At 42.2% G+C, this 26,289-nt stretch overlaps 1 protein-coding gene across 3 annotated transcripts in view; it reads left to right on the plus strand.

The window, feature by feature from the left end:
- POSTN (periostin) overlaps positions 1-26,289 on the plus strand; it is a 72,104-nt gene that overhangs the window by 13,342 nt on the left and 32,473 nt on the right. For all 3 annotated transcript variants that reach the window (XM_075265911.1, XM_075265913.1, XM_075265912.1), the window contains exons 3-12: positions 15,958-16,022; positions 17,566-17,723; positions 17,823-17,987; positions 18,701-18,847; positions 19,190-19,331; positions 19,770-19,982; positions 20,721-20,855; positions 21,921-22,069; positions 22,845-22,981; positions 26,064-26,194. In XM_075265911.1, the coding sequence (XP_075122012.1) occupies positions 15,958-16,022; positions 17,566-17,723; positions 17,823-17,987; positions 18,701-18,847; positions 19,190-19,331; positions 19,770-19,982; positions 20,721-20,855; positions 21,921-22,069; positions 22,845-22,981; positions 26,064-26,194 (1,442 nt within the window). The remainder of the gene's footprint in view (positions 1-15,957; positions 16,023-17,565; positions 17,724-17,822; positions 17,988-18,700; positions 18,848-19,189; positions 19,332-19,769; positions 19,983-20,720; positions 20,856-21,920; positions 22,070-22,844; positions 22,982-26,063; positions 26,195-26,289) is intronic.

Raw genomic sequence — 26,289 nt, forward strand, 5'->3', positions numbered from 1 at the left:
CGGACATAACATGTTGCTGACCGATTGGACTGAACGACTGAGGAGTGCGATTAAACTGTGTAATCTAGCCCCCGAACTCCAACCGGAGGTAGCGATAAATGCTCTGGAAGGGAATGCCCGACGGACAATCACATTACTGCCAGAGTCCCAGAGGAGTACGGTGACAGACATAGTAAACAGGTTGGAGAAGGTTTACGGGAACCGTGCCCCGTCAGTTGATTTACTTGCCCGGTTTGTTAATCGGAGACAGAGGGAGGGGGAGACCGTCCCTGAGTATGCTAATGAACTACAGGGGTTGTTAGCTGATGTCCGGAGGGCCGAATCCCACGCCCAGCGTGCCCCTGAGGAAGATGACGAGCTGTTGAGGGACTATTTTATTCGGGGATTATGTTTGAGTACGGTGAGGCGGGAACTACAGAACCGCGTGCTGGCGGACAAGACCCTGACCTTTGTCCAGATTCTGGAGGAGACCATCGCCAGGACTCAAATGGAGGAGCCAGAGGTGGGTCAGGTCGCCATGCAGAGAGCTGGAAGGGTGATGACCAATGCTGTAGGGGGTGAGACAGAGGCCCAGATGAGAGAAATGCAGCGTACTATAGATGCGCTAACCCAACAATTGAGCCAGGTGCAGAGTAGGGTACAGACTCCTGCTGCTGGGAACCCGTTACCAACTCCCTCAGACGGGCCCCCATGTCAATGCTCAGCAAGACCCCCCATGTGGCAAACAGAGGAACCACAGGGAAGGCCATCTCCATCACGGCCGTGGTATCGCTCTCCTCCTGACCCCCAACTGCGACAAAGGCCACCACCTCGGGAGTGGGACTATAGCAATGTTCAATGTTGGCAATGTCAAGAGTTCGGGCATATCTCAAGGAACTGCCCAGGACCGAGAAGGGCCAGGCCCAGCAACTCACCGCCGTTAAACGGGAGACCTCCGCGATAAGAGGGCGCACCGCGGGGGTATCAGGGGGCCCAAGTGCTCCAAAAAGCCCACATGATTTGATCGCAAAAAGCCCCGTGCTGGAAGTGAGTTTTGAGGGAAAGAAGGTCCCCTGCCTAGTGGATACGGGTTCTGAAGTAACAACAATGCCCTTAGACTATTTTGAACGGCATCATGGCCACCTTATGCGACCAAACACCGGAATGGTTATCCGACTGAGAGCGGCAGATAATGGAACTATCCCTGTACATGGGGTAGTCTGGATGCGGCTTCGGGCCTGTGGCCAAGAATTAGGAGTCAAGGGAGTTATCCTTGTCAAGTCTACCTACTTGCCGGAGGTCCCGGTGATTCTAGGCATGAATGTGTTGCGAGACCTGAACCACGTGCTTTTCACCAAGAAAGGACCGGAGTACTGGAAGCGGACTACGGCACATAGGCCAACACAGCAAGTTTTCCGGCAAATTGTCCAGACTTGCCGAATCCAGAAGGGACTCCCTGAAAACCACCGGCTGGGGGCGGTGTATACCCCGAATGGTGCGCCCGTAAAAATACCTCCCCGGCAGGAACGGACATTGATGTTGCCTGTGGGGACCAATCTGAATGTGGACAGATTGGATGTCGAGCTGGAACCGGTAGAGCGGTGTGAAGAGATAACTGGTGTGATGTTTGGGCGAGTGGTGGCCACAGTCCGAAACGGGCGAGTGCCGGTGCGGTGCGTGAATCTACAGGATCATGAAGTGACCCTACCAAGGAGAGTCAAGGTCGCCAGAGTCTTCCTACACCAGGGTGAGACAGCCCGGAGAAGACCCTTTACTCTTAGGGAAGAGAGAGGGGACGTTTGGACCTTGGCGGTACAGATGGATCAACCTGAAAAACCCACGCCCGAGTGGAATGGGAGGAAGATCCTGGAAATGATGGGAATAAACCGTCCCTCTTTGAGTCCAGACCAAGTACGGCTAGTGGAAGAGACCCTATGGGAGTTCCAAGCTGCATTTTCTAGGCATGACGAAGACTTTGGCTGTACGTCTGCTATCGAGCACCGAATACCGACCGGGAACACGGCCCCAATCCGTGAAAGGTATCGACAGATCCCACCAAACATGTACCAAGAAGTGAAGGAGATGTTACATCAAATGTTGGATAATGGCGTGGTACAACCAAGTCAGAGTCCGTGGGCTGCCCCGGTGGTGCTGGTCCGAAAAAAAGACGGCACCTTACGCTTCTGTGTCGACTACCGGAAGCTGAACGCAAAGACAGTGAGAGACTCTTATCCCTTGCCGCGGATCGAGGAATCCTTATCCGCATTGGGAAAGGCGAAATACTTCTCATCCCTAGACCTGGCGAGCGGATACTGGCAAGTGCCAATGGCAGCAGAAGACAGACAGAAAACAGCGTTCATCTTGCCGATGGGCTTGTATGAGTTCAGAAGGATGCCCTTTGGATTGTCCAATGCCCCCGGCACGTTCCAAAGACTCATGGAGTATTGTCTTGGTGACCTAAACTTTGAGTCAGTGCTCATCTATCTGGACGATATTGTGGTCTTCGGATCGTCCTTCGAACAACATCTTCAGAGGCTGAGACAAGTCCTGAAGCGCCTGATGGAGCATGGGCTCAAGGTCAAGCCCAAGAAGTGCCAGCTGTTCCAGACACAGATTGAGTACCTGGGGCATATTGTCTCTGCTGAGGGGGTGCAACCGGCAAGCAGCAAGGTGGAAGCGGTACAACGCTGGCCTGTCCCAAGAACCCTCAGGGAACTTCGCGCATTCTTGGGCCTAGCTGGATATTACCGGCGCTTCATAAGAAATTTTTCAAAGAAGGCAGGACCGCTGAACGAATTGCTGAGGGGGACCTCCCGGGGGCCAAAGAACCAGCCCATTCCATGGGGAGAGAAACAACAACAGGCGTTCGAGGAGTTGAAGGAAGCCCTGACGAGTGCACCAATACTCGCCTATGCGCAGTTTGACAAGCCCTTCATGTTATACACAGATGGGAGTCTCCATGGCCTAGGTGCGGTGCTCGCCCAAGAACAAGATGGCCGTGAGAGGGTCATAGCCTATGGAAGCCGGTCCCTGAGGGAGACAGAGAGGAACTTTGACAACTATAGTTCATTCAAGCTGGAACTACTGGCCCTAGTGTGGGCCATGACGGAGAAATTCTCAGAATACTTGACAGGAGCGGAAGTGACTGTCATGACCGACAACAATCCCTTGGCGCACCTAGACAATGCAAAGTTGGGTGCTTTGGAGCAGCGATGGATGGCCAGGTTGTCCAGGTACAAGTACAAGATCAAGTACCGATCCGGTAGAGAAAATGCAAATGCGGATGCCCTGTCTCGAGTGACGCCGGATGACTCCGGACGAGATAAGGATGGAGAGTTGGAAGACTCAGAGGTTCCCCACTTGGGTAGAATACCCTTGTTTGTGATACTGGCACGGACAAGTGGGGTGGTGACAGACCGACCAGTGTTGCTTGGGAAAACCCATGGAGATTGGGTATATGCTCAGAATGATGACGTGACCCTAAGAAAGATCAAGCAGTGGGTGATGGCAAAGGAGTGGCCTACCCCGATGGAGCGCAAACGCTTGCCACCTATGGGGGCAAGAGTAATGCAACAGTGGGATAGACTGAAGTGTGAGAATGGCTTACTGTACCGTAAAGTATATTTAGAGACTGAGTTGGAGGTGAGATGGCAACTAGTAATACCAAGTACCAGTGCCAGGGAAGTTGCCCGTGAGGCTCATGTGAGAGGGGCCCACTTTGGTCCTGATAAAACGTTCAAGTGGCTCCAGCGATTTGTCTATTGTCCTGGTCTTGAGCAGACAGTGCAGGACGTGTGCCAAGCCTGCAGGGCCTGTGAGCTCGCTAAACCCCCAGAACAAAGGGCCCCCACTCAGACGATTAGGACCACTGCGCCGTTGGAGGTGCTGATGATTGATTATGTCCTGATAGGACACTCCAACAGCGGACATCGGTACTGTTTGGTAATGACCGATCACTTTACCAAGTTTGCAGTAGCAGTAGCTACGAAAGATCAGACTGCCGAATCTGCCGCCAGGGCTGTGTGTAAGCACTTCATCCAAGTGTATGGGTGCCCCACTCGTATTCACTCAGATCAGGGGGCATGTTTTCAGGGGCGGCTCATGTCGGAGTTGTATCGGGTGTATGGTATCCACAGATCCCGGACGACTCCTTATCACCCAGAGGGGAATGGGGCCTGTGAGCGATTCAATCGCACCCTCCTTCAGATGTTGCGAACGTTGGAGAAAGATCAAAAAGCTCGGTGGCCAGAGAGCTTAGCTGAGTTGCTCTGGGCCTATAATAATCGGGTCCATAGTACCACCGGCTACACGCCATACCTGATGCTGTTTGGGCATCCCGGACGGGAGATTGAAGAATTGAACTTGACAAATCCTGAGAGAGAGGGCGCTCGCTCGCCCGATGACTGGGTAGAACTACACCGTCGAAAACTGCAGACCATACACCGATTGGTGATTGACAAAACCCGACTGTCCAGTCACCCAGACAAGACCCCGGTTCAACATGAACCCTTCCAACCTGGGGACAGGGTGTTAGTAAGGGCCAAGAGACCCTCGGGAAAGTTGGATGATCGGTGGGAGGCAATGCCATATCGAGTAAAACGAAGGGTCATCCCTGACGGACCAGTGTATGAGATAGAGCCTGAAAGGGGTGAAGGAGTTACCCGGACTCTTCACCGTAATATGCTCAGACCTTGTAATTCAGAGACTCCCACAACGGAGACTGAGGTGCATCGGTTGAATCCGACAGCCCCAACCTTCACACCTGCTGCACAGATTGATCCCGATGAGTGGTGGGATGTACCAGTTCCCATGTCTGAAACGGTTCCAGCCGTGGTGATCTTACCTCCACGGGAGGGGACGACACTAATGGCTGCTCCTGTACAGGAACCTGAGCCGACCTGTGGGAATGAAGTGACTGATGCCCCGACTTTACGCAGAACGCCAAGGTCTAATGCTGGGGTTCCCCCACAGCGATACGCCCAGGATGAGTTTGTCTGGGGAGGTCTGTCGAGGACGCCGACCTCTAGTGGGGTGGTGTGTCACGGGGTGACTAATGCTATACAGTCTCAGAACACTTCTCACTGACAAGTGTGTGATGTGATAATAGCAGTGGTAAAAGGAGATGTTTCTGTAATGAAAAATTCTATTGTAGTAATTCTTTTTGACCACAAGATGCCGCTGTGTTAGGTAAAGGAAAAACCAGGAAGTGACGAGTTGAGGAAGTGGACTGCTGTAGTGGGGGAGAAGAAGCTGGCTGTGAGCAGTGAGAGATCTGAGGGACAATCCATTGCCATCCGCTGCCCTGCAACGCTTGTTTCAGGCCAGGGCCAGCTCTGGAGAAGCCCGAACCTGTTGCTGGTTCCCATGTCAGGAGAGTTGGAGACGATTGCTGTGCAGACGCCGCGGAGCGGATGACAAGAAGGACCAGCCCTTGTGACACCGTGTTCCAGTTGCCTGGAGGCAAAGAAATTCCTGTTTCCTTCGGAAAGTCCATCTGAGTGTTCGCCACCTTGCTAACCCGGGTAAGCGGAGCTCCGATTCACCTTTCATAAGGGTGAATAGTGTATACACGCAGTAAATAGTTTTTTTTTTTTTTTTTTTTTGGCGCCAAAAACCTAGCATAGACTGGTTCCGGCCATTTTGCTTTAAAGCGAGTTCTATCCAAACGGAGATACAGCACGTGTTGTCCTGCTATTCAAAAGAGACACTATATCCTGGATTATAGTACCAGAAGTATGTCATAAGAGGAGTTATTTGTTTCACTAAGACTTGTGCAGCTAAGCACCAACTTCTGATAAAACAAAACCGGTTGCTGAAGTCTTCCCTGCAGGGTTGGGGTAGTGTGTTGAAATGTGGATATTGGGGAGTGGGTAAGTTAAATAGTAAACTGTGATATTGTTAACCCCAGTGTGACACCGCAGGTGATCTTCCTCTGCATACTTACATTGTTTTGTTAGCTTGGTATTAATAGGTAAATTGCAGCTGCTATATATATGTAGCCGCTAGTTAAAGGCATAGTTCACTAGTTCTGACATATTAGGTCACGGTGCAGTGTCACTCAGGGGTCTCAGCCCTCGGCTGAGTGTCTTGTAATTATTGATTTCATCAGGCCTGTTAGCCTGGAGTTCACCCCAAAAGGGTATAGAGTAAAATTTATATTTCTTACTTCGTGTCTGGTGTGGTTGTGCCTGTCCGTGGAACCGCTGTATCCTAAAAGTTCCTGCAAGAGCCCCGGTAGCCAGTCGGCTGCCGTGTCTTTTCCTTCTTCCTCCCCCCTTACAGATTGGCCAATGCATTCTATTAGCCTGATGAAGTAGAGCTGAATGTGTGTGCTAAGCACACACATTCAGCTCTACTTCATCGGGCTAATAGAATGCATTGGCCAGCGCTGATTGGCCAGAGTACGGAATTCGGCCAATCAGCGCTGGCTCTGCTGGAGGAGGCGGAGTCTAAGATCGCTCCACACCAGTCTCCATTCAGGTCCGACCTTAGACTCCGCCTCCTCCAGCAGAGCCAGCGCTGATTGGCCGAATTCCGTACTCTGGCCAATCAGCACTGGCTAATGCATTGTATTGGCATGATGAAGCAGTGCTGAATGTGTGTGCTTAGCACACACATTCAGCTCTACTTCATCGGGCTAATAGAATGCATTGGCCAATCAGCGCTGGCCAATGCATTCTATTAGCGTGAACTGAGATTGCACAGGGGTTCTAGTGCACCCTCGGCTCTGCTACATCAGATTGCTACATCTGATGTAGCAGTGCCGAGTGTGCATCAGATGTGTAGTTGAGCAAAACTGACTCAGCACTGCTAAGTCTCTGCATTCGCATAGGAATGCATAGGCCAGCCTTCGGCCAATCAGCGCTGGCTCTGCGGGAGGAGGCGGAGTCTAAGGTCGGACCTGAATGGAGACTGGTGTGGAGCGATCTTAGACTCCGCCTCCTCCAGCAGAGCCAGCGCTGATTGGTCGAGTTCCGTACTCTGGCCAATCAGCACTGGCCAATGCATTTCTATGGGGAAAAGTTAGCTTGCGAAAATCGCAAACTGACAGGGATTTCCATGAAATAAAGTGACTTTTATGCCCCCAGACATGCTTCCCCTGCTGTCCCAGTGTCATTCCAGGGTGTTGGTATCATTTCCTGGGGTGTCATAGTGGACTTGGTGACCCTCCAGACACGAATTTGGGTTTCCCCCTTAACGAGTTTATGTTCCCCATAGACTATAATGGGGTTCGAAACCCATTCGAACACTCGAACAGTGAGCGGCTGTTCGAATCGAATTTCGAACCTCGAACATTTTAGTGTTCGCTCATCTCTACTCTCAAGCCTTCAGGTTCACATCAAGGTTGATTTAGTGTTCTTATAATGGATGGTTTCCAGTAGAGATGAGCGAACAGTAAAATATTCGATATTAGATATTCGTTTTGAATAGCCCCTCAATATTCGACTATTCGAACAAATATCGGACCCCATTATAGTCTATGGGGAAAAAAGCTTTGTTTCAGGGGAAACCACTCTTCGACTCAGGAGAGTCACTAAGTCCACTATGACACCTCAGCAAATGAGGACAACACCTCTCGAATGCAACTGGGACAGCAGGGGAAGCATGCCTGGGGGCATCTAACACGCCCAAGTCACTGTATTACGCCACTAATAATGCGGGAACTGACTTTTTCCCATAGAAATGCATTGACCAGCGTTGATTGGCCAAATGCCATACAGAGTACAGCATTCAGCCAATCAACGCTGGTTCTGCCGGAGGCTCGGCTGTGAGGAGGCAGTATTATAGTAGTCTTTGAGGATGCAGCAGAACTGGCCGTGCACTGAACTCTGCTACACCTGAGATGTAGCAGTGCTGTGTCAACTCTGCTATACCTGAGATATAGCAACGTAGCAGTCTCATATGAACCGAATCTGAAATCCACTCTTCATATAAAGTGGAGGTCACCTGATTTAGCCAGCCAATTACTTTTTCCGATTTTTTTTCAATGCCTACATTGTCATAGTGCCTGTCCCACCTCCCCTGAACAGTTATTGGTGCAAAAAAAGCGCCAGGGAAGGTTGGAGAGGATACAAATTTTTAATGCGTTTGCCACGTGGTATTCGATTGGAATCGAATATCCCGAGCAGCCTGATATTCAAACGAATACCAATTTGATCGAATGCTGTTCGCTCATCTCTTGTTTCCAGTTTTGTCCTTTAAATCTACAATAGTGCAAAGCTGTCAATAGTGCACATACAGTATAGATACTATGTGACCTATAGGGAAGGGATGTCCGCTCAGGTTGAGGCATCCTCTTACCTATCAACTTGAAAGAGTGAGCCACAGGTACCGGAGCCATTTCCAAGTACCCACATTCATGTACAATACTGTAAAAATGTTTTAGGCAATTATGCAAACATAATCAACATAGAAGTCTTAATAGTATTTTTTTTTTTTCATTTAACAAAGTTAAGTAAATGAATAAAATAGAAATCTAAATCCCATCAATATTTATTGTAAGAATCTTTTGGAGGAGGAGTTCTGGAAGGGATGATACGGCCCCCACAGAGCCCTGATCTCAACATCATCCAGTCTGTCTGGGATTACATGCAGAGAGAGAAGGATTTGACCAAGCCTACATCCACAGAAGATCTTTGCTTAGATCTCCAAGATGTCTGAGGCAACCTCCTTGCTGAATTTCTTTAAAACCTGTCTGCAAGTGTATCTAGATAAAATTGATAGAAGGCAAAGGGTAAAGGTTACACCAAATATTGATGGGGTTTAGATTTCCTTTTGATGATTAGGGTGATATTCTGGACAGTGTTTCCAGATTTCATCACATTACAGTGGTCACCTTATCTTGACATTAACTATAAGCAATATTGAGGGTTCAATTCCCTGCATTGGTGAATGTCTCCTGGGCTGTGTGACAATGTCATGTTAACTTAGGATGTTTTATTGGTTTTGGTTTAGTATGTTTTTGATTTTGGGCTCTATGGGATATCACAAGTTTTTAATTATTCTAAACCTTGAGTCTAGTGATTTTGAATGCATGCCAAAAGCCTCCAATAGTTCTTTAAGGGTATGTTCACACAGAGTTTTTTGTCAGGCAACTTTCTACAGACTCTGTGAACAAGAGTTGGAATGGCTGCAGGGGAGACAGGAATGAGTTCTGCCCCTCACCCACCTACTAAAGTAATGAATGGCCCTCCGGAGGATCGTGGTGTATACACTGTCTACCAATAAGTATTTGGACACCCATGCAAATGGATATCGCAATGTACGTCACATCTTCTGCCGTTAAATAAGAAACAGTATTGGTATTAGTTGCATCCAAGATGCCACGAAGTGCAGAGTTGTCCAATTACGAGAAAGGAGTGATTGTGGGGTACCACAGAAATGGTCGTTCCTTAAGGGACATAGCAAGTGAACTAAATTACCCAAAATCGACAGTGGCCTATGTGATTACGAAGTGGAAGGTGAATGGTGATTGTCAGAATGTACCCCGAGTCGGCAGACCCCCAAAACTGGGAGATAGAGACCGACGGGTGCTGGCCAGAGAAACCGCACCCAACCGATGGATCACATACCAGGAGTTTCACCAGGCATCCGGGAGTATTTGTCGATCAATCCCATCCGTAAGGAAGCATCTGCTAGTTCTACCTACTATTGAATATGAAGAAATGTTGTTTTTCTATTCTACCCCAGGCGTCCAAATACTTATTGGTAGACAGTGTATTATCAATAAAACCTGAGAAGGCACTAATAAGCTTTATGACTCCCCAAATCTCTAGCAGTCACCTTTTAGTCCGTAAGATACAGTAAATTATTCAGCAAAATTACTGATAAATTTCTATAAGTAAAGACAGCCCATGTACAATGTCATAGTCTTAGTTGCATGACTCAAGAATTCTACCGAAGAAAGAATAATATCATGCCCCTCACCCTTTGGCCCAACATTGGACACAGCATTGCGTATGTTTTTGCATAGATTGTTCCCTTTAATTTATAGCAGAGATGAAATCAGACAACAAAGATATTATCTCACAAAAATTGTGCTTACAGTATTTGGCTGGTTTCCAGATTCTGATTATATATCCTGGTCGGTTTGTTGACCCATCATGGTATTACTGTGTCTCCTTTTTAAGACTTGAAGTGAGAAAGAAAATCTATTCAGCTATAATGTTGCCACTTATTTTCCTGGAATACTAAAGCACGTTATTATGGTCTCAGAAAAAAATCCTCAGCAAATTTGAGTTTTTCCAGACCTGAATTTTGAAAACTTTCCAAAACAATTATCCACATCCACTTACTAGACTGCAATACATCTATGTAAGAATAAAACATGTGTTCGTTCTCTCTTAGGATGAGTTCACATATGTGCAAGGAGGATGTGAATGTAGCCTTACCCAGTTTTATACTAAATACGATATCATGCCTATAGATATCATAAGGATATAAAGGCTTTCATTTTATATAGAAAGTAATCGCAACAGTTTCTTCCATCTTTACCAGAATGTGGAAGGGGGCCGCTTATTGTCACAAGGACTCATGATGATTTAGCTATCAAGTCATAGACACAAGGTTGGACTGGTCCATTGGAGGACAAGAGGTTCCTCTGGGGAGGGGCAGGTTCTGACATAAAAATAAAGCATGGCAGAAACAGGCTCATAAGTTTCAACCTCAAGCGCAAATCCCATATAGATGCTTTTGGGATTTATTACCCATATTTATAGATTATTTCATATCCTCGTAGGGGCGTAACTTGAGGGGGTGCAGAAGGTGCAGTTGCACCAGGGTCCAGGAATCTTAAGGGGGCCCATAAGCACTGATCAGATTGCTGTAGCTGATCAGATTTGAGAATGTTACACGTCACAATTTTAGTGATATGAATAACTTCAGACTTTGGTTATAACTATCCCAGAAAAGAGGTGGAAAGATGATCGATTATTCCCGATTCCAGATTCATAGAGGGATACTATAGCCATCCTTCCCTAAATTCCATCTGATCTCTTTCAACATCAGCTAAGACCAACTTAAAGGGGTTGTCCAGGAAAAATTGATGTTTCTAATGTAATCTGTATTGCGAAGGTGTGACATCCCATGCCTAGATGGTTTGGATCAGAAGACAGGTAAGTATGATGCGGCAAAGGGGAGGTTGAGTTAGTTAGGAAGGGCTAGTAGTGGGGAGTCTGGCTAGGGAAACAGAGAGGGGGAGGGAGGGAGAGAAGGAGGGGGAGGGAGATCATGTGAGTCAGGTCTGAGTGAAGCCCAAGGCACCATGGTAGTTGTAGGAAAACACAAACCAGGAATATGCCTATGTAAACAAATGTAGAAGATGCCAGGAGCTCCCAGAGCAGGGGTGTAACTTGAGGGGGTGCAGAGCGTGCAGTTGCTGTAGGGATGAAGTAGGAGGCCCCGGACAAAAGATTGCACCGGGGGCACAAAAGACTTTAGTTACACCACTGTATCCTAGTGATAAGACCAGTAAATTGACACCATTTACAATTTCATAAATTGTAAATCTATGTAGAAATGTTCATCTGAGCGAGATGAAGAGACAAAGAGCGGACCACCTAGCTGTATATAGTCCATGGGAGGTCCGGAATTAACTTGTTATTTATAAGATCTCTTTCTAAGCTCATGGCTCAACATATAAATTTACTTAAATCCAATGAATCAGCAATGTTCAGCGGAAGGGTGTAGCTGGGGAGGGGGCGATCTGGGCATGTGCTAATAGCCATTTTGCACAGGTCATGGTACATACATTAGACACAGGAGTGAAGGCAATGAATCTTTGTTCTTAGTGACGGAGATCTTGGCTCCAGCTCTGGCACACAGCATGTACCGCTTATAATTTGTAGACTAGTTAGTTTTCCCATGCCAACATATTAGTCTAAGCAGAGAGGATGTATGTCTGTAGGCTGTTCTTGCTTTCCTGTCTTTATACTATGGTAAATCCTCACTTCCATGTGTCTGCGTTACATCTTGGCTTGGACTTTTGCCGAGCTTTGTAGTAATTAATGGTTTCCAGTAGTGGATTACATTAATCTGAGATTAAAAAGAAATTAAGATCATTTGTAGAAAGGAGAAAGGAACTTGGAGGAAGACGACATGTCAAATGTAAAGATGAAGAGCATTGTGTTAAAGAGTTAGCAAAATCTCCATTTATATCTGAGCATGAAACCATGCGATAAAGGCAGGAGTTTACAGAAACTCACTATAAGCGCTTTTCAGTGGTCATTGGGGTGTAGATAAGAGTTTGAGAGGTACAGTAAGAGTCACCTCTGACGCTGGTGCCATGAAAGGTTCTCCATTACTGATCTCTAAACCTGTGAATAAGTGTCTGATCACTGGAGCTTAACTACTGGAGCCAAGTGTCAACAATACCATTAGAAGGTAGTAGATGCATACATGCATGGTTATTACAGATTTTGCATTAGAACCTGATTAATTTAATGGCATTTTCCAAGCAAAAATGTTAAATGAGCTACATATCAGTGGCGGTCTGACGTCTGACAACCCACCGATCAGTAATGGTGGTGCTGTTAATACACAGTGCACAAAGGTGCAAGCATACAGCGCCATCCTCTGTGTAGTGGCAGATTGTGATTACTGCAGCACAGCTCATATTCTTTTTAATTTGACTGCTCCATACACTGCCTAGTGGCATATTGTGATTACTATGCACAGCTTCTATTCTTTTGAATTTGACTGCTCCATATACTGCCTAGTGGCTGTGCTGTGCTATTACAGCTCAGCTCTAATTTATTGGAATGAGAGCTAAGTTTCCATAGCACAGCCGGGACATTACTCAGTGTCCAAACCAATCTGCTTTTAGCTCTGTACCCTGGGCGGAGCACCTTTGATCAATGGGGATCCAGTGTGTCAGACCCCAACCAGACTCAAAGCAACGACCTATGCTAAAGAAAGATGGTTCATATATCTATATCTATATATATATATATATAGATTTTTTTTTTTTTTTTGAGCCAAGTGGAACAGTAAGGAAAGTCACAACTATATTTGTGTTTCCCAAGGGTGTAATCCAAAGAATTTATAAGAAGGATATGACGCAGCATAGACAGAGCTAGTAGCAGAGGTGGAGCTAGCATTGCAAGCAGTAGTAGCAGATAGAGGGCTTGGTCAGCACCCTGCCTTGTCCTGGCTCTACTATTAATATTATTATTAGTAGTGGTAGTATTATTATTTATTATTATTATTATTATTATTATTATTATTATTTATATAGCACCATTAATTCTATTGGTGCTGTACATTATTAGATTAATTCTATTGGTGTGGTACATTGTTATATTAATTCCATGATGCTGTACATTATTAGATTAATTCTATTGGTGCTGTACATTATTATATTCCATGGTGCTGTACATTATTATATTAATCCTATTGGTGCTGTACATTATTATATGAATTCCATTGTGCTATACATTATTATATTAATTCCATGGTGCTGTACATTAATATATTAATGCCATGGTGCTATACATAATTATATTAATGCCATGGTGCTGTACATTATTATATTAATTCCATAGTGCTGTACATTATTATATTAATTCCATGGTGCTGTATGCTATTATATTAATTCCATGGTGCTGTATATTATTAGATTAATTCCATAGTGCTGTACAATATTAGATTAATTCCATGGTGCTGCACATTATTATATTAATGCCATGGTGCTGTACATTATTATATTAATTCCATGGTGCTGTACATTATATTAATTCCATGGTGCTGTACATTTGAGGACTTACCCATGGTACACAAACTATACAAAAAAAATACAATACTAACAATGATCGACTGGCACAGTGGGATGGAGGGCCCTGTCCATAAGGGCTTACAGGCTATAAGATTGTAATATACCTCTGATCTGAGAGTAGAGCATAATAGTATGCATACACCCCAGACCCAAATTCCTCTATTATACAAATAATCTCTTGTGCGAATAATCTTCTACTGTTAAAATATGTTATAACTGTATCGGGTTACACAAAGGCACATTACACAATGAACACCACTATCATCTAAGACTTTCAGTGTCAAAGATCCCATTTCTGGCTTTTCATATTGTTCCGTGATATAAAAGGTTACTTTCTACAGACTGTTTTAATCTGCAGGAAAGTTTGCTTTATTTGGCCTGTTGCCATACTAATTGATGTAGTGCAGATGTAACAGTGGTGATATAGATTCCTCATGGCTGCTATGGGAGGTTATATAAGGTCTTCATTACATGGGCATGTTGTACACATGATCCGGGAACATACAGTACACCAGCAACAAGTACAAGCATTTGTATACAGTCCAACAAATATACTGTACAGTACAAAGAATTATCAGTATTACTATCCATTCCCACGATCCGAGCTGATTGTCGATTCACTAGAGGATACCTCTGCAGAATAATAGCGCAAATGGATTTTTTTATGTAAAGATAAAAGAACAATCTCAAAAATGTTACATCAAAGTATGAAAATACCATATGGTTATCATATATATAAGAATTGTCAGTTCAGTGATTTTCATGCTGTAACTTCAGTGGTGTTGTGGTATTACATGGCGTTCAGATGATTGACTATTCTTTAACAAAAAACAGTAGGCAGCACAAAAATTGTTAAAAATATTCAATACATTTTTTACTTAGTATTTTTATCCATAGGGCAATAGTGGATTCATGATGCAGATAGTAGTAATAGAGCAGATTCTTATTAATATCCTATTGCCATCTTTCACTTTCATACTTGATGTACCGTATCTTAGTTATAGAAGATAATAGAGGACAACTGTTATAAAATACATAGTAGTGGTAGAGTAGATCCTAATTAATATCCTATTGCTATCTTTTGCTTTCATACTTGATGTACCGCATCTTAGTAATAGAAGATAACAGAGGACAACTGTTTAATAAAATACATTTCTAGTAAAGGAATGAAAGTTTGGGTTATGTACAAGCATATACAGTAGGAAATCACATTTGTCCCTTAGCCTATGCGCCACTGTATCATTGTATCTTTTACTGGTCATTCTCTTTAGACAAAATGTCACGAAGTGTCATGTGAAAAAGTTACTTAAAGTTGTCTTACTACAAAGAACCCCTTTCTATATAGGAGCTGCTACAGCCTAGTTTCCTTCCAGGGATTAGAGAGGCCCCAAGAGAATATAATTAATTACCGATCATGGGGCTCAACTATGGTGTGAAAGCCCCATAAAAGTCAGGAATTCCTGCTGGATACAGTATTTCTTTATTAAGTCATTGAATTTAATGTCAGCACCTACTATGTATAGAATGACATACTGTATATATAAAAATTCTTTAGAATAACAATCTCACTGTGTATAAAGGTATGTAGAATACATGTGTATATGGGTCTTATATGCCCTTTCACAATTGTAGAGAATTGCTTGGTTCAATATCATTGGTACAAAAAGTATAATTGACTATGGTAAATATAATATAATATATTAATAAAAAAAACTATAGCCAGGTCATGCTCCTGCACAAGAAGATAACCAGGGTACAATAAGGAAACCATGGCTTAGTTTCTGACAAAGCACTGGACCATGGAAACATAGTAACATAGTAGATCAGGCTGGATGAAGAAACAGGTCCATCAAGTCCAACCTATAACCCTACAGTGTTAATCCAGAGGAAGGCAAAAATGGTATCCCAGTTTTCATGGTCATATCCATTGGCAAAAGACTGTTAAAAAAAATCTATAAAACTCAATTTTTTTTATTATTTATATGTACAAAATGTTTAACTGTAAGGTGGCTCAGTGGTTAGCCTTGCAGTGCTGGAGTCCTGTGTTCGAAACCTGCCTAGGAGTTTATATGCTTTCTCCATGTTTCGTGGGTTTCTTCCCACAGTTCAAAGACATACCTAGAGGGAAAAAAATGTTTAACTGTCTTTAAATATGATTATGTTCATGGGAAAATTCATTTAACTTATATATTTATTCTTCCAAACAGGACTGTCCTCTATGAATGCTGCCCTGGCTACATGAAAATGAATGGTCAGCAAGGGTGTCCTGCAGGTAAGACACATCCTTCTTATCCCCCCTGATATCATGTATCTGGGTAGAACTGGGAGAGACTCATAAATTTAAGTTAGTCCTTGGTCTCGACAAAAATGGTGACTTGGTTGTAATGTGTATGGGGGGTCTTAGGAGAGTTTTTGTGCCCAGTGAATCATCTCTTTATCCATTTTACTTTTTATTTATCGAAAGAAATATTTCCAAGCTTGTACTTCAGCTTTTATAGCTGCCCAGTCGCTATCATTTAAGTCATCATACCCTGAATGATGGAGGTCCTAGAGTTAACATTCGGACAATTCCACGGTGACTCAGTCTTTCCAGCACAGATAATTGTCTACACAATTACTGACTCATTTCTTGTTAAGTCCAATAAATGGGGACTTATGTGATTATTGTCCTTGCTAGCACCTTTTGTTTCCATGATGTGAATTGTTATAAATCAGCCTTGAAGGTAAAAAGATTTACCTTTAACTTAGCAGATGTTCCATAACAATGTTCTGACCTTAGATATTTCACGATTTTAATCATTGCTTGTCAAAATTAGCGTTCACAGAAAGTCTGATTAGAAAAAAATAGGAAGCATTAGCCCTTTTCCCTTTTTTGGGCCATGTTTTGTGGCATAAACTTTGGGATTCTCTCAGTTTTATGACGAATATGGCAAACAAATGTAATTTGACCTTAAATTGTACATGAACCCTTAGGTCTACATAAAGGTTTGCAATAAAAATGTTCAATGAGACTTCATGTTTCAGACAATTAAAGGGGTTTTCCCATCTCAGTGTTTCAGCAGTCTTCCTGCAGTCTATTCTTCTCGCTTCCTATATTTTTTTTCCTCCCTTCCCCCCCTTCCTTGATGAATGGGGCTGTGAAGTCTCACAAAACTTATTTTAGTGTTACCTGTGTGTTTACATAGAGAGGTAAAAGACTTGACTTTATCAGCAAATTGCAATTAGCTGAACTGATTGTCCTGCCGGCAGAGTAGTAAGTGACATCACTTGTGCTATAGGTCCGTGGTTATAGCAACGCTGTGTAAACCAAGAGTAGGAATAAGGTCACATAGCAGGCAAACAAAGCAGCATTTCTAAAGCAATATATTCAGGAAAAGTCTTCAATTTACATAAGGTACCAGTATAGATAGGATCATTGAATTGAGAATACACCTTTAAGTGCTGTTTTAATTTTTGCAACCATATTTTAATAAACCAATACATCTTACTGTATTGTAAATTAAGCTTTTATTCAGATGTATATGTCTCCAGGGCGACAGACTATATATAAGCCCTAAGTAGTCTCCTCCTTCAGTCATACTCTGTTTCTTACTAACGCAAATTGGGTAAGTTAGTAAGATTTAGGAGAATTACAGTGGGATCAGACTACCCAGGATTTATTATAGAGACACATTTGCTTACATAGCATCACAATTTTTATGAGAGCCTGTCAGTCTTTGAGACCTTGATCTGGTTGCAATGTAGTAACCCTTACTAATATGCCATTAAATTGCATGGAAATAAACTTTGATACATTTTTTTCCCTTAAAAAATAGTTGCACCTATTGACAATGTATATGGCACTCTTGGGATTGTGGGAGCCACATCAACACAAGACTACTCTGATCGGTCGGACCTGAGGAAGGAGATAGAAGGAGTTGGCTCCTATACCTTCTTTGCTCCCAGTAATGATGCATGGGACTTGCTGGATCCTGTAAGCAAATTTACTGGTTCTAATAGTGATACAAATAATCGTAAAAAATAATAACAATTACAATTTTTAAAAAATATATATTTTTTACTTTCTTTTTAGGAAATTCGGGCATCACTGCTCAGCAATGTGAATATTGAATTGCTTAATGCTCTGCATTACCACATGCTTGATAAGAGAATGCTGACCAAAGATCTTAAGAATGGACTGACTTTAACCTCCATGTTCAACGATCAACCTCTTCTGATAAACCACTATACTAATGGGGTGAGTGAAACTCTTTCATTCTTGTAGTATGTCAACTGCATTTACAATCTGGTTATAATTTCCACTCTAGATTCCAAGTTCTTATAATATACTAATTATATTTTTTTATTTCTGAATTACCAATATACTGTATATACCAATGTACCACTTTACAATCAGGTGAAAACTCTTTAAATGTTAATTAAAAAAAGACATTAGACTATCCATACATTCTTAAAAAATATTACAGCTTTCACAATAGGTCACTAGAACAATCACAATAGTCTGATGCTTTCTGTTCTCTTAGCTCACTTGTCAGCTTTACCGTATAGATTGAGACAGTATGATAATAGTCATCGCATTGTTATCAGAAAGTTGATGAATTTATTATAGGGTTTTTTTTTTGTATTTTTAGAGTCTTCCATAAGGTAGGCCGGTAACACTATAGATACTGATAGGTTCCCGTATGCGTCTACTCTGTCCCCCCCCCCCCCCCCCCGATTCTAATGGAGGAAAAAGACTCCACAATTTCTGTATGGTATTTCTTTATCCATTGACTCCTAGACATTTCAGTTCCCATAAAGTAAACCATGTTCCATAAAGAAAGTATAGATCTATTATATGGTATTACAATACCAAACAAAATCCACAAGATGTTTCCTTTAAGATCTCTGACCAATTTGAAAGATTTAAGATTTTTTTTTAACCTTTTTGTCTTCTTTTTGTAATTGCAGATCGTAACAGTAAACTGTGCAAGAGTTATCCATGGAAACCAGATTGCCACCAACGGGGTTGTTCATGTGATTGATCGTGTTGTGACAGCTGTGGGAAACACCATTGAGGACTTTGTTGACTCCGAAGATGAATTATCATCTTTTAGAGTAGGTTTCCGAATGTAAATATAGCGCGCTTCATGCTTAACAATCCTTAGGGCTACATCATCCACTTAGGAAATTCTTAAATGTCATTCATTGAGTTTATAGAATTCTGTGTGTGTGAGATTTGTGTGGGTGCTCAAGGTTCAGCTCAAATGCTGCAGTTCTTCATGGCCCATTAAAGAGTATGTCATGGAGTACACAATCTGTCTAGTGTCCGCCATTTTTTATTTTGTTGAATTTGTGGGTAAACAGCAAAGATCTATACAACTTGTATTCACATTTAGCATTTTTTTTTTGTATTTTTTTTCCATCAAAATTAAAATACTATTCCATTTCCTTTTTCAGGCAGCTGCTATTGCTTCCAATGTGCTGGAAAAACTCGGAAAATCTGGACATTATACCCTGTTTGCTCCAACTGATGACGCTTTCAAGAAACTTCCACGAAATGTTCTTGAGAGGATTATGTCTGACAAAAAGGCAGCTGAGGGTATGTTTTAGAAAAGATGTAACCAGGGCTGGTGCCAGTACTAAGAAACCTACACAGGTGCCAAGGCCCAATGGGAATGGCGGCAGGAAAATTGTCCTTGAAGTCAACGATAAAATGGGCCCATTGCAACTACCATCAAAGGAGCAACATACAACTAGTTCTCAATATAGCAAAGAAAATGCTACAAAACTAGACTATTCTCAAGTTAATAATGGAAAATTGTTAATGGCATTGTAAAAGGATAGGTTAGTCAGTAACATATCAGTGGTGGTTCCTTATGGAAATGTAACTTGTCTTATAAAACATCTCAGGATTTCGATGACCCTGTAACATTCTACTTTATGCTGTACACTCAAACAAAAAGCAATACTAGTAGACTTCTATGCAAAATAAGTGATATAGTATATATTATACTGAATTATTTTACATATTTTTCAGCTTTGGTGAACTTCCACATCTTGGACTCTGTCCAGTGTTCTGAGGCCATCATGGGTGGAGCAGTTTTCGATACCCTAGAAGGCAGTCCTCTTCAGATTGGATGTGATGGGGACAGTTTGACTATAAATGGCAAGAAGCTGGTGAACAGGAAGGATATTGTCACAAGCAATGGTGTCATTCACTTGATCGATGATGTTCTGATCCCTGATTCTGGTGAGTATTGAGCTTGTTCTGTAAAATGAAAACAATTGCAGGATTAAAGTCGTCTGGTGTAGAGTTCAGACTAGGCGCATGGACCCCGGAGGATACATCTAATTTATGATGAGACATGATTTGGTGAATTCTCTGCTAGCACAGGGGATGTCAAGGCTTTCATGGAAAACGTCAGTCTTGGTAGATCCCTCCTAGGTTTCATGGTTATTTGTACATATGGCCGTCTTTAAAGGAACAGTAAATCATGCATCCTTTAAAGGGACAGTAAATCATGTGTCAGGCAGAGGAGAAAGCCAGATGCCTTACAACCAGACGGAGGGAGACAAGGCAGATCTCCTTAGACACATATGGGCAGATCTATGAAACTATACATCGTAAACATAGCAAACAATCGCAGTGTAGATTTCATATTGTCAGAGTAGAACACAAAATGAAAGCTGCACTGAGATGGGATAACATAGACAAAACAGATATTTTTTTCCTCTGGACAGTTTCATATATCTATAGCTTCCAATCAGACACAATAGAACCAAGGAAAATGAGGATATGAAGAGCAGAAGAGCTTTTTTCCTTGTGTACACCACAGAGGTGTATACAAGAGAGTGATTTCATGGGTTAAAACTGACCCCTTGCTGAGCTCGGCCCACTGTTACCAAATGCAATATGATTAAAATGAAACAAAAATTAAAAACCGTAAAGAATGGAAGGAACTGACACAATTTGCATTATTTATTTCAGCAAAGCAAGTCCTGGAACTTGCCGGAAGCCAACAGACCACTTTTACTGACCTCATGGCACAAATGGGACTGGCAGCCTCCTTGAGACCAGAGGCCGAATATACTCTCCTGGCTCCTTTAAATGATGCTTTCTCTGGTAAGTATAATACACTGTCAGTCTTTAGTTCCTAAGCTTAGAATGCTGGTGCTACTGACAACTGGAGGTTAAAGGGATCCTCACGTGTGACGCCTTGTTTGCTATTTAAGGTTTTTTAATCCAATCCCAGCCATTTCTGAAGGGCAATATGTTGTATGGTAGTCATTTCTACATAACATATGAAGGTATTATTTATGCATTGTATATGGTAAGGGTATTATTTGAGTAGTAAATGGCTGCATTGTGTAGACTTTGTTTGACAGTGTTATATGGCCAAGAATGCAATACATATATATGTGTAGTGAAGGCAGTGATTCTTCACATTAAGTCAATGTGACCAAATCCAGACCAGGCAGGAACATTGCATCACTGGCTGTTCTTACTTATTGCAAGTAATCTCCCCTTGTAATGAAATATGTCCTGAGAATGTTGTTAATAATTTGCTGGTCACTCAGTTCTTGAGAACATGAACAGTCCATGGGAACATCCAATGATCATGCAAGCTCCAAGCTGGTGGAGTTCCACATTTGCATGACAATGCCGCACATTATGGTTTCATAAAGAGTTTATTTCAAGAACTTTTAGCATATAGAACTAACAGTGTATCAAAGTGCTTTGTAGTCTCCATCATGAGATCCATGAGTGGTGTATAGATGGTCATACACATTAGATTAAGGTCCACAAATGGCAAGACCTCCTAACCTTCTCATGTGTATTTGATATTTGGTTGATGTTCTTTTGGTGTGTGTCAGGAACAAAAAGATTGGGCATTTAGAATATCAATATGCCCTACTCTTTGTCCTCAACGACAATACCGCCAAAGGTATCTAAACTACATTTACCACCACCCATTGAGAAAATATACAGCAAATACAGGCATTCGTATCTATGGAGACATCGAGCTGTTTGGGCTGAATGGGTGTTTGGCCAAAAGCTCTTTTGTCTGTATGACCAGCTTAAGACTTTCCCGCTATAAGATGAATTCCATTCTGGTGTGCCTTTGAGTAAATTTTTTAGGACGTTTCCAAAATGTATGAAGGTTGACCTATGGTTTTATTGTTGCAGATGAAACACTGAGAATGGATCAACGTCTCCTTAAGCTGATTCTGCAGAATCACATTATCAAGCAAAAATTTGTTCTTAATGGCCTTTACAATGGACAAACACTTGAAACCCTTGGAGGAAAGACTCTCAGAGTGTTTGTATACCGCACTGTAAGTAGTTCCTATTATATTACATGATAACCATGACATTAGTGTCTGCTTGTGTGGTTTTACAAATGGGTCTCAAAAGACTTCTTTGACCTTTGCTTCTACCTGTAAGTCATAGATAAATGAGATTTACGTGTTAAGCAATGCATTCTTATGATATTAACATGCTATAATGCATTGGACAGGGGTACAACAGATAAATATGGGGGTGCTATTACAAAACTTTTAATAGGCCCCTGACTATCATGACCACTAATGGGTAATGGGTCTCCTTAGTTATTGGGGGCTGGGCCCCATATCAACTTCTTTATTTGCTGATGTGTTTGTTTTACTGAGGCTCAGGGATGATACTCTGTGCCTTGCTTGGGCCACATTTATAAAAATAATCTAGTAGAAAATAACCCATGTTGACCACAGCCACTAATAAGAAGCCACCATTATTTTTTATAGAGGTGATCTGGGTCACTATGGATGAAATTTTAATGAAAACAAAGGTGGTGACTATATTGGATTATACCAATATAATAAATGCCATCCAACATTCAGGGATGAAGTTTGGTATAGGTTTAGCTTTGAGGCCTAGTGGTGTCAACATACATATTCAGCGACAAGCCCAGTTTTTAAAACTGAAGACCAGTAAAGGTTTCCACTAAATTCATTGTACTATATGAAGCTAAAAATTCTTGTTTTACATAATATCGCCTTATTAACAAATTCCCAAGTATATGTAATGCCGTCATGATTTGTTGAACAATTTTGCATTTTATGTTAACTTTAGGCTGTGTGCATTGAAAACTCTTGCATGCTTCGTGGAAGCAAAGAGGGAAGAAATGGAGCCATTCACACATTCAGGGAAATAATCAAACCCGCCGAGAAGTCATTCTTTGATATCCTCAGCCTTGACAAACGTTTCAGGTAAATTCTATTACAATTTAAAGGGTCTGTTTGAGATTTTTTTTCTTAAAACAATGCCACTATTTCCTATAGGCCATGCCTGGTATTGTAGAATCTTCCCAAATGAGGCTGAAATGCAATAACAATCACACCCTATGTACTAGTGTAGCTTTGTGGCTCTTATTATTGTACGGGAATCCCTAAAAAAATGCATAAAATCTTGGGGAACCCCTAATGTTTTGGAATCAAAGTGGGTAAAGCATGAATAATTCTTGAGCAGTGCTATAATTTGGCTCATATACATTTCTACTACTTGTCAAAACATCTTTGAGCTTGCAAGAATACAGTTGGGGAACCCTTGATCAGGGCTGCAGGAACCTCCTGGAGATATGAACCAGTTGTGATACTCTGCAGCCTCTGTACTGTACACCATTGTATTTATTTAAAGAGCGCCCATCCTCTCTCATGATGTGTCTGTTTAGGGAAATTTTATAATCCCATTAAATAATAAATCTTATCTTAGAGCTCCCTTCTGCATTGTTCCTCTGTTATTAATACTAGAAAATTAATAAATTGACATATGGGTGTTACCAACTTGGGGTGTGTCCCACTGACCACTCAGTACTAAAAGACTTAGACTGTGTAAGGACACCTCTGTTAACACAGAGAATGGTAACACCCAGTTGTCAATTTAGTCATACATTTGTAGAGGGAATAATAGAGTAGTGGAATGGAGAGAAAATATGATTTAGAATTGTTATTTAATGGGAATTAGATAGCTTTACTAACATAGACACGTCAGGAGTAGTGACAGATCCCTTTAAGCCATGTAAAATGCACCCATATGGCTTTCCCCACATTTATCAAGACACTTTAGACACTTTTCAGACACTTTTACGATTTTTATAGGAAATGGGTGATTTAGCGAGGGTGTAAGTGGCCCATGTTGGGGCGCCATGCACATTTGTTATAAAATAAGCCAACTTTGATAACTCCAGCACACTATAACACTAAATCTATGACTGCATTGTCTTACATCTAGACAGTATTAGACTAGTAAATATGCCCCAATGTTTCTGATACCTATTCAGACTACAGTACATTTGGGAAATTTGGACTCCATAATATACGTAAATACTTAAAGCATGTTCAATGAAAGTAAATCCTAAGTGACTCCGGAGCCAGAGCCCGGTCTTCCTGTTACAGTATTTCTTTCAGTTAAATGAAGGTCTAGTATATGAGGTCATGTGCTGGAATAGAAACCATCTCATTTAGATTTGCCGATTGAGCAGTTTTCATTTGTAATTTCAGCGCAGGTTTATGAAATGTTTATTAAACCACAAGCCATCTGGTGAACAGCACCGAGCCATTCCAAAGGCTTACTTCATTTAGGTTTGGCATAGCTGTATTAAAGTCTTAAAGTCTAAAGTCTGTATTAAGTCTTGGTTTGTGGGTTTGTGGCTCGTACAGTAACTTCAACAAGATCTACAGAACTGAAATGCTCATTTTATAAGATAGATATATCTGAGAGATAGATAGATAGAAAGATAGCTATGAAAAGGATAGATATGAGAAATAGATAGATATGAGAGATGGATAGATATGAGCGATAGATATGAGAGAGAGAGAGAGATAGATAGATAGATAGATAGATAGATAGATAGATAGATAGATATTAGATAGATATGAGAGATGGATAGATATTAGATAGATATGTGATGGATAGATGCAAGATAGAGAGATGTGAGAGATAGATAGTGTTACGGTGCTGTGTGTATATACAAAATAATAATAAACACAAACAGAACCGCTAAGTCGCAGAGCACTGCGGCGAGGTCCACAGGCCCAGATGGGCAGCCGTATGTCTTAATTATGCACCACCAGTTGAACTGCACTGGCAGTGATGTAACACAAATGTGAACAGGCAGAAACAGAGTCTCCCCAGTTAAACGACACTGGGGGAGCGTGCTAAAGTATAGTAGTGAGCAAGTGAAGCTTTGACAGGAGCCCCTGCTATACAGCAGGAGAACCAGGCCTTAGCCTGTGCTTCACTCTACTGCAAACCCACAAGGCTGCCAGGAATTAGCTTCACTCCTGGTCAGTCACAAAACAGACTCCTAACCTTCAAGGAGATACGAAGCATTTGAGTTAGGAATGGGTAAACTGGTTTCAAAGGGCAGCTCCAAGGACTTCTAGCTGGATCCCTACTCAGCTCCTAGTTTTGACAGGAACCTGGCCCTAACCTCCTATCTCAACATATGTTAAGCAAAGTGTGAGCACCGGGCGGGCGTCGGCTCACACTTTTTAAAGGCTAATCCCCGCCCAACAGGGGCGGTGGCATAACATCACCGATCATGCTCTGTAAGGCCAAACTGGGACTTAGCCTCAGAGCAGAGCCAAAATGCCTGAGCATCCTCAGTAGGGAGAGAATGGCAGCCTCTGAGCGGCTCCAAAATGCCTGAGCATGCTCAGTGGGCCGAAAACTGGACTTAGACTCCAGACATCCTATTGCACAACGCCGAGGGCGAGGTTCGGATTGGCCCGCAGGTGTGCCGTGATGGAACCCTGCGAGACCCGATCCTAACAGATAGATAGATAGATAGATAGATAGATAGATAGATAGATAGATAGATATTATCAAAGCACCATAGAAAACAAAAAATGGGTGCAAATCCAAAAAGAGGGTGACAATTCCTCCAAATATATATAAAGAAGAACAAATGGCAGCATTTCAACAAATTTTCAAAAACCAGTGGGTTTAATCCAAAGCAGGCTACATTTCAGACCAAAAAACATTACCTGTTATGGATTAAACCCACTAGTGCGAACATTTTTTCATAGATAGATAGATAGATAGATAGATATGCATAAGATTTACAGCAGCAGTTGATGTTGAATTATATAAATCTAGAGACTTCTCTTGGTAAATTTATACCACCTATTAGTTAATTGATCTTGGGTCACAATTTTACCAAAAGTTAGGTATAATTTAGCTCTTTTTGATGCATTTCTCAAACAAGATAAGACAAACCTGCCCCATTTTACTCCAGGGTAAAGTCGTAACCACAAAACTAAATCTATCCCAATGTTTTATGTTTAATAGCATTTTCCTAGACCTGATTCAGCACGCTGATCTGAAGGCGCTTCTGACAGAGGACGGAGCTTGGACTCTCTTTGTTCCCACCAATGATGCCTTCAAGGGACTCAGCAGTGATGATATTGAGATCCTAAAACGTGAGTGTGGTTCAGCCTACGTTTCAATGGTTAAGGAGGTTTATGATATTACTTGGGCATCACAGGTGGAAGGGGGTCATTGGGCCCAATGAAGA

The sequence above is a fragment of the Leptodactylus fuscus genome, chromosome 2, assembly GCF_031893055.1.
Source record: "Leptodactylus fuscus isolate aLepFus1 chromosome 2, aLepFus1.hap2, whole genome shotgun sequence".
Classification (NCBI taxonomy): domain Eukaryota; kingdom Metazoa; phylum Chordata; class Amphibia; order Anura; family Leptodactylidae; genus Leptodactylus; species Leptodactylus fuscus.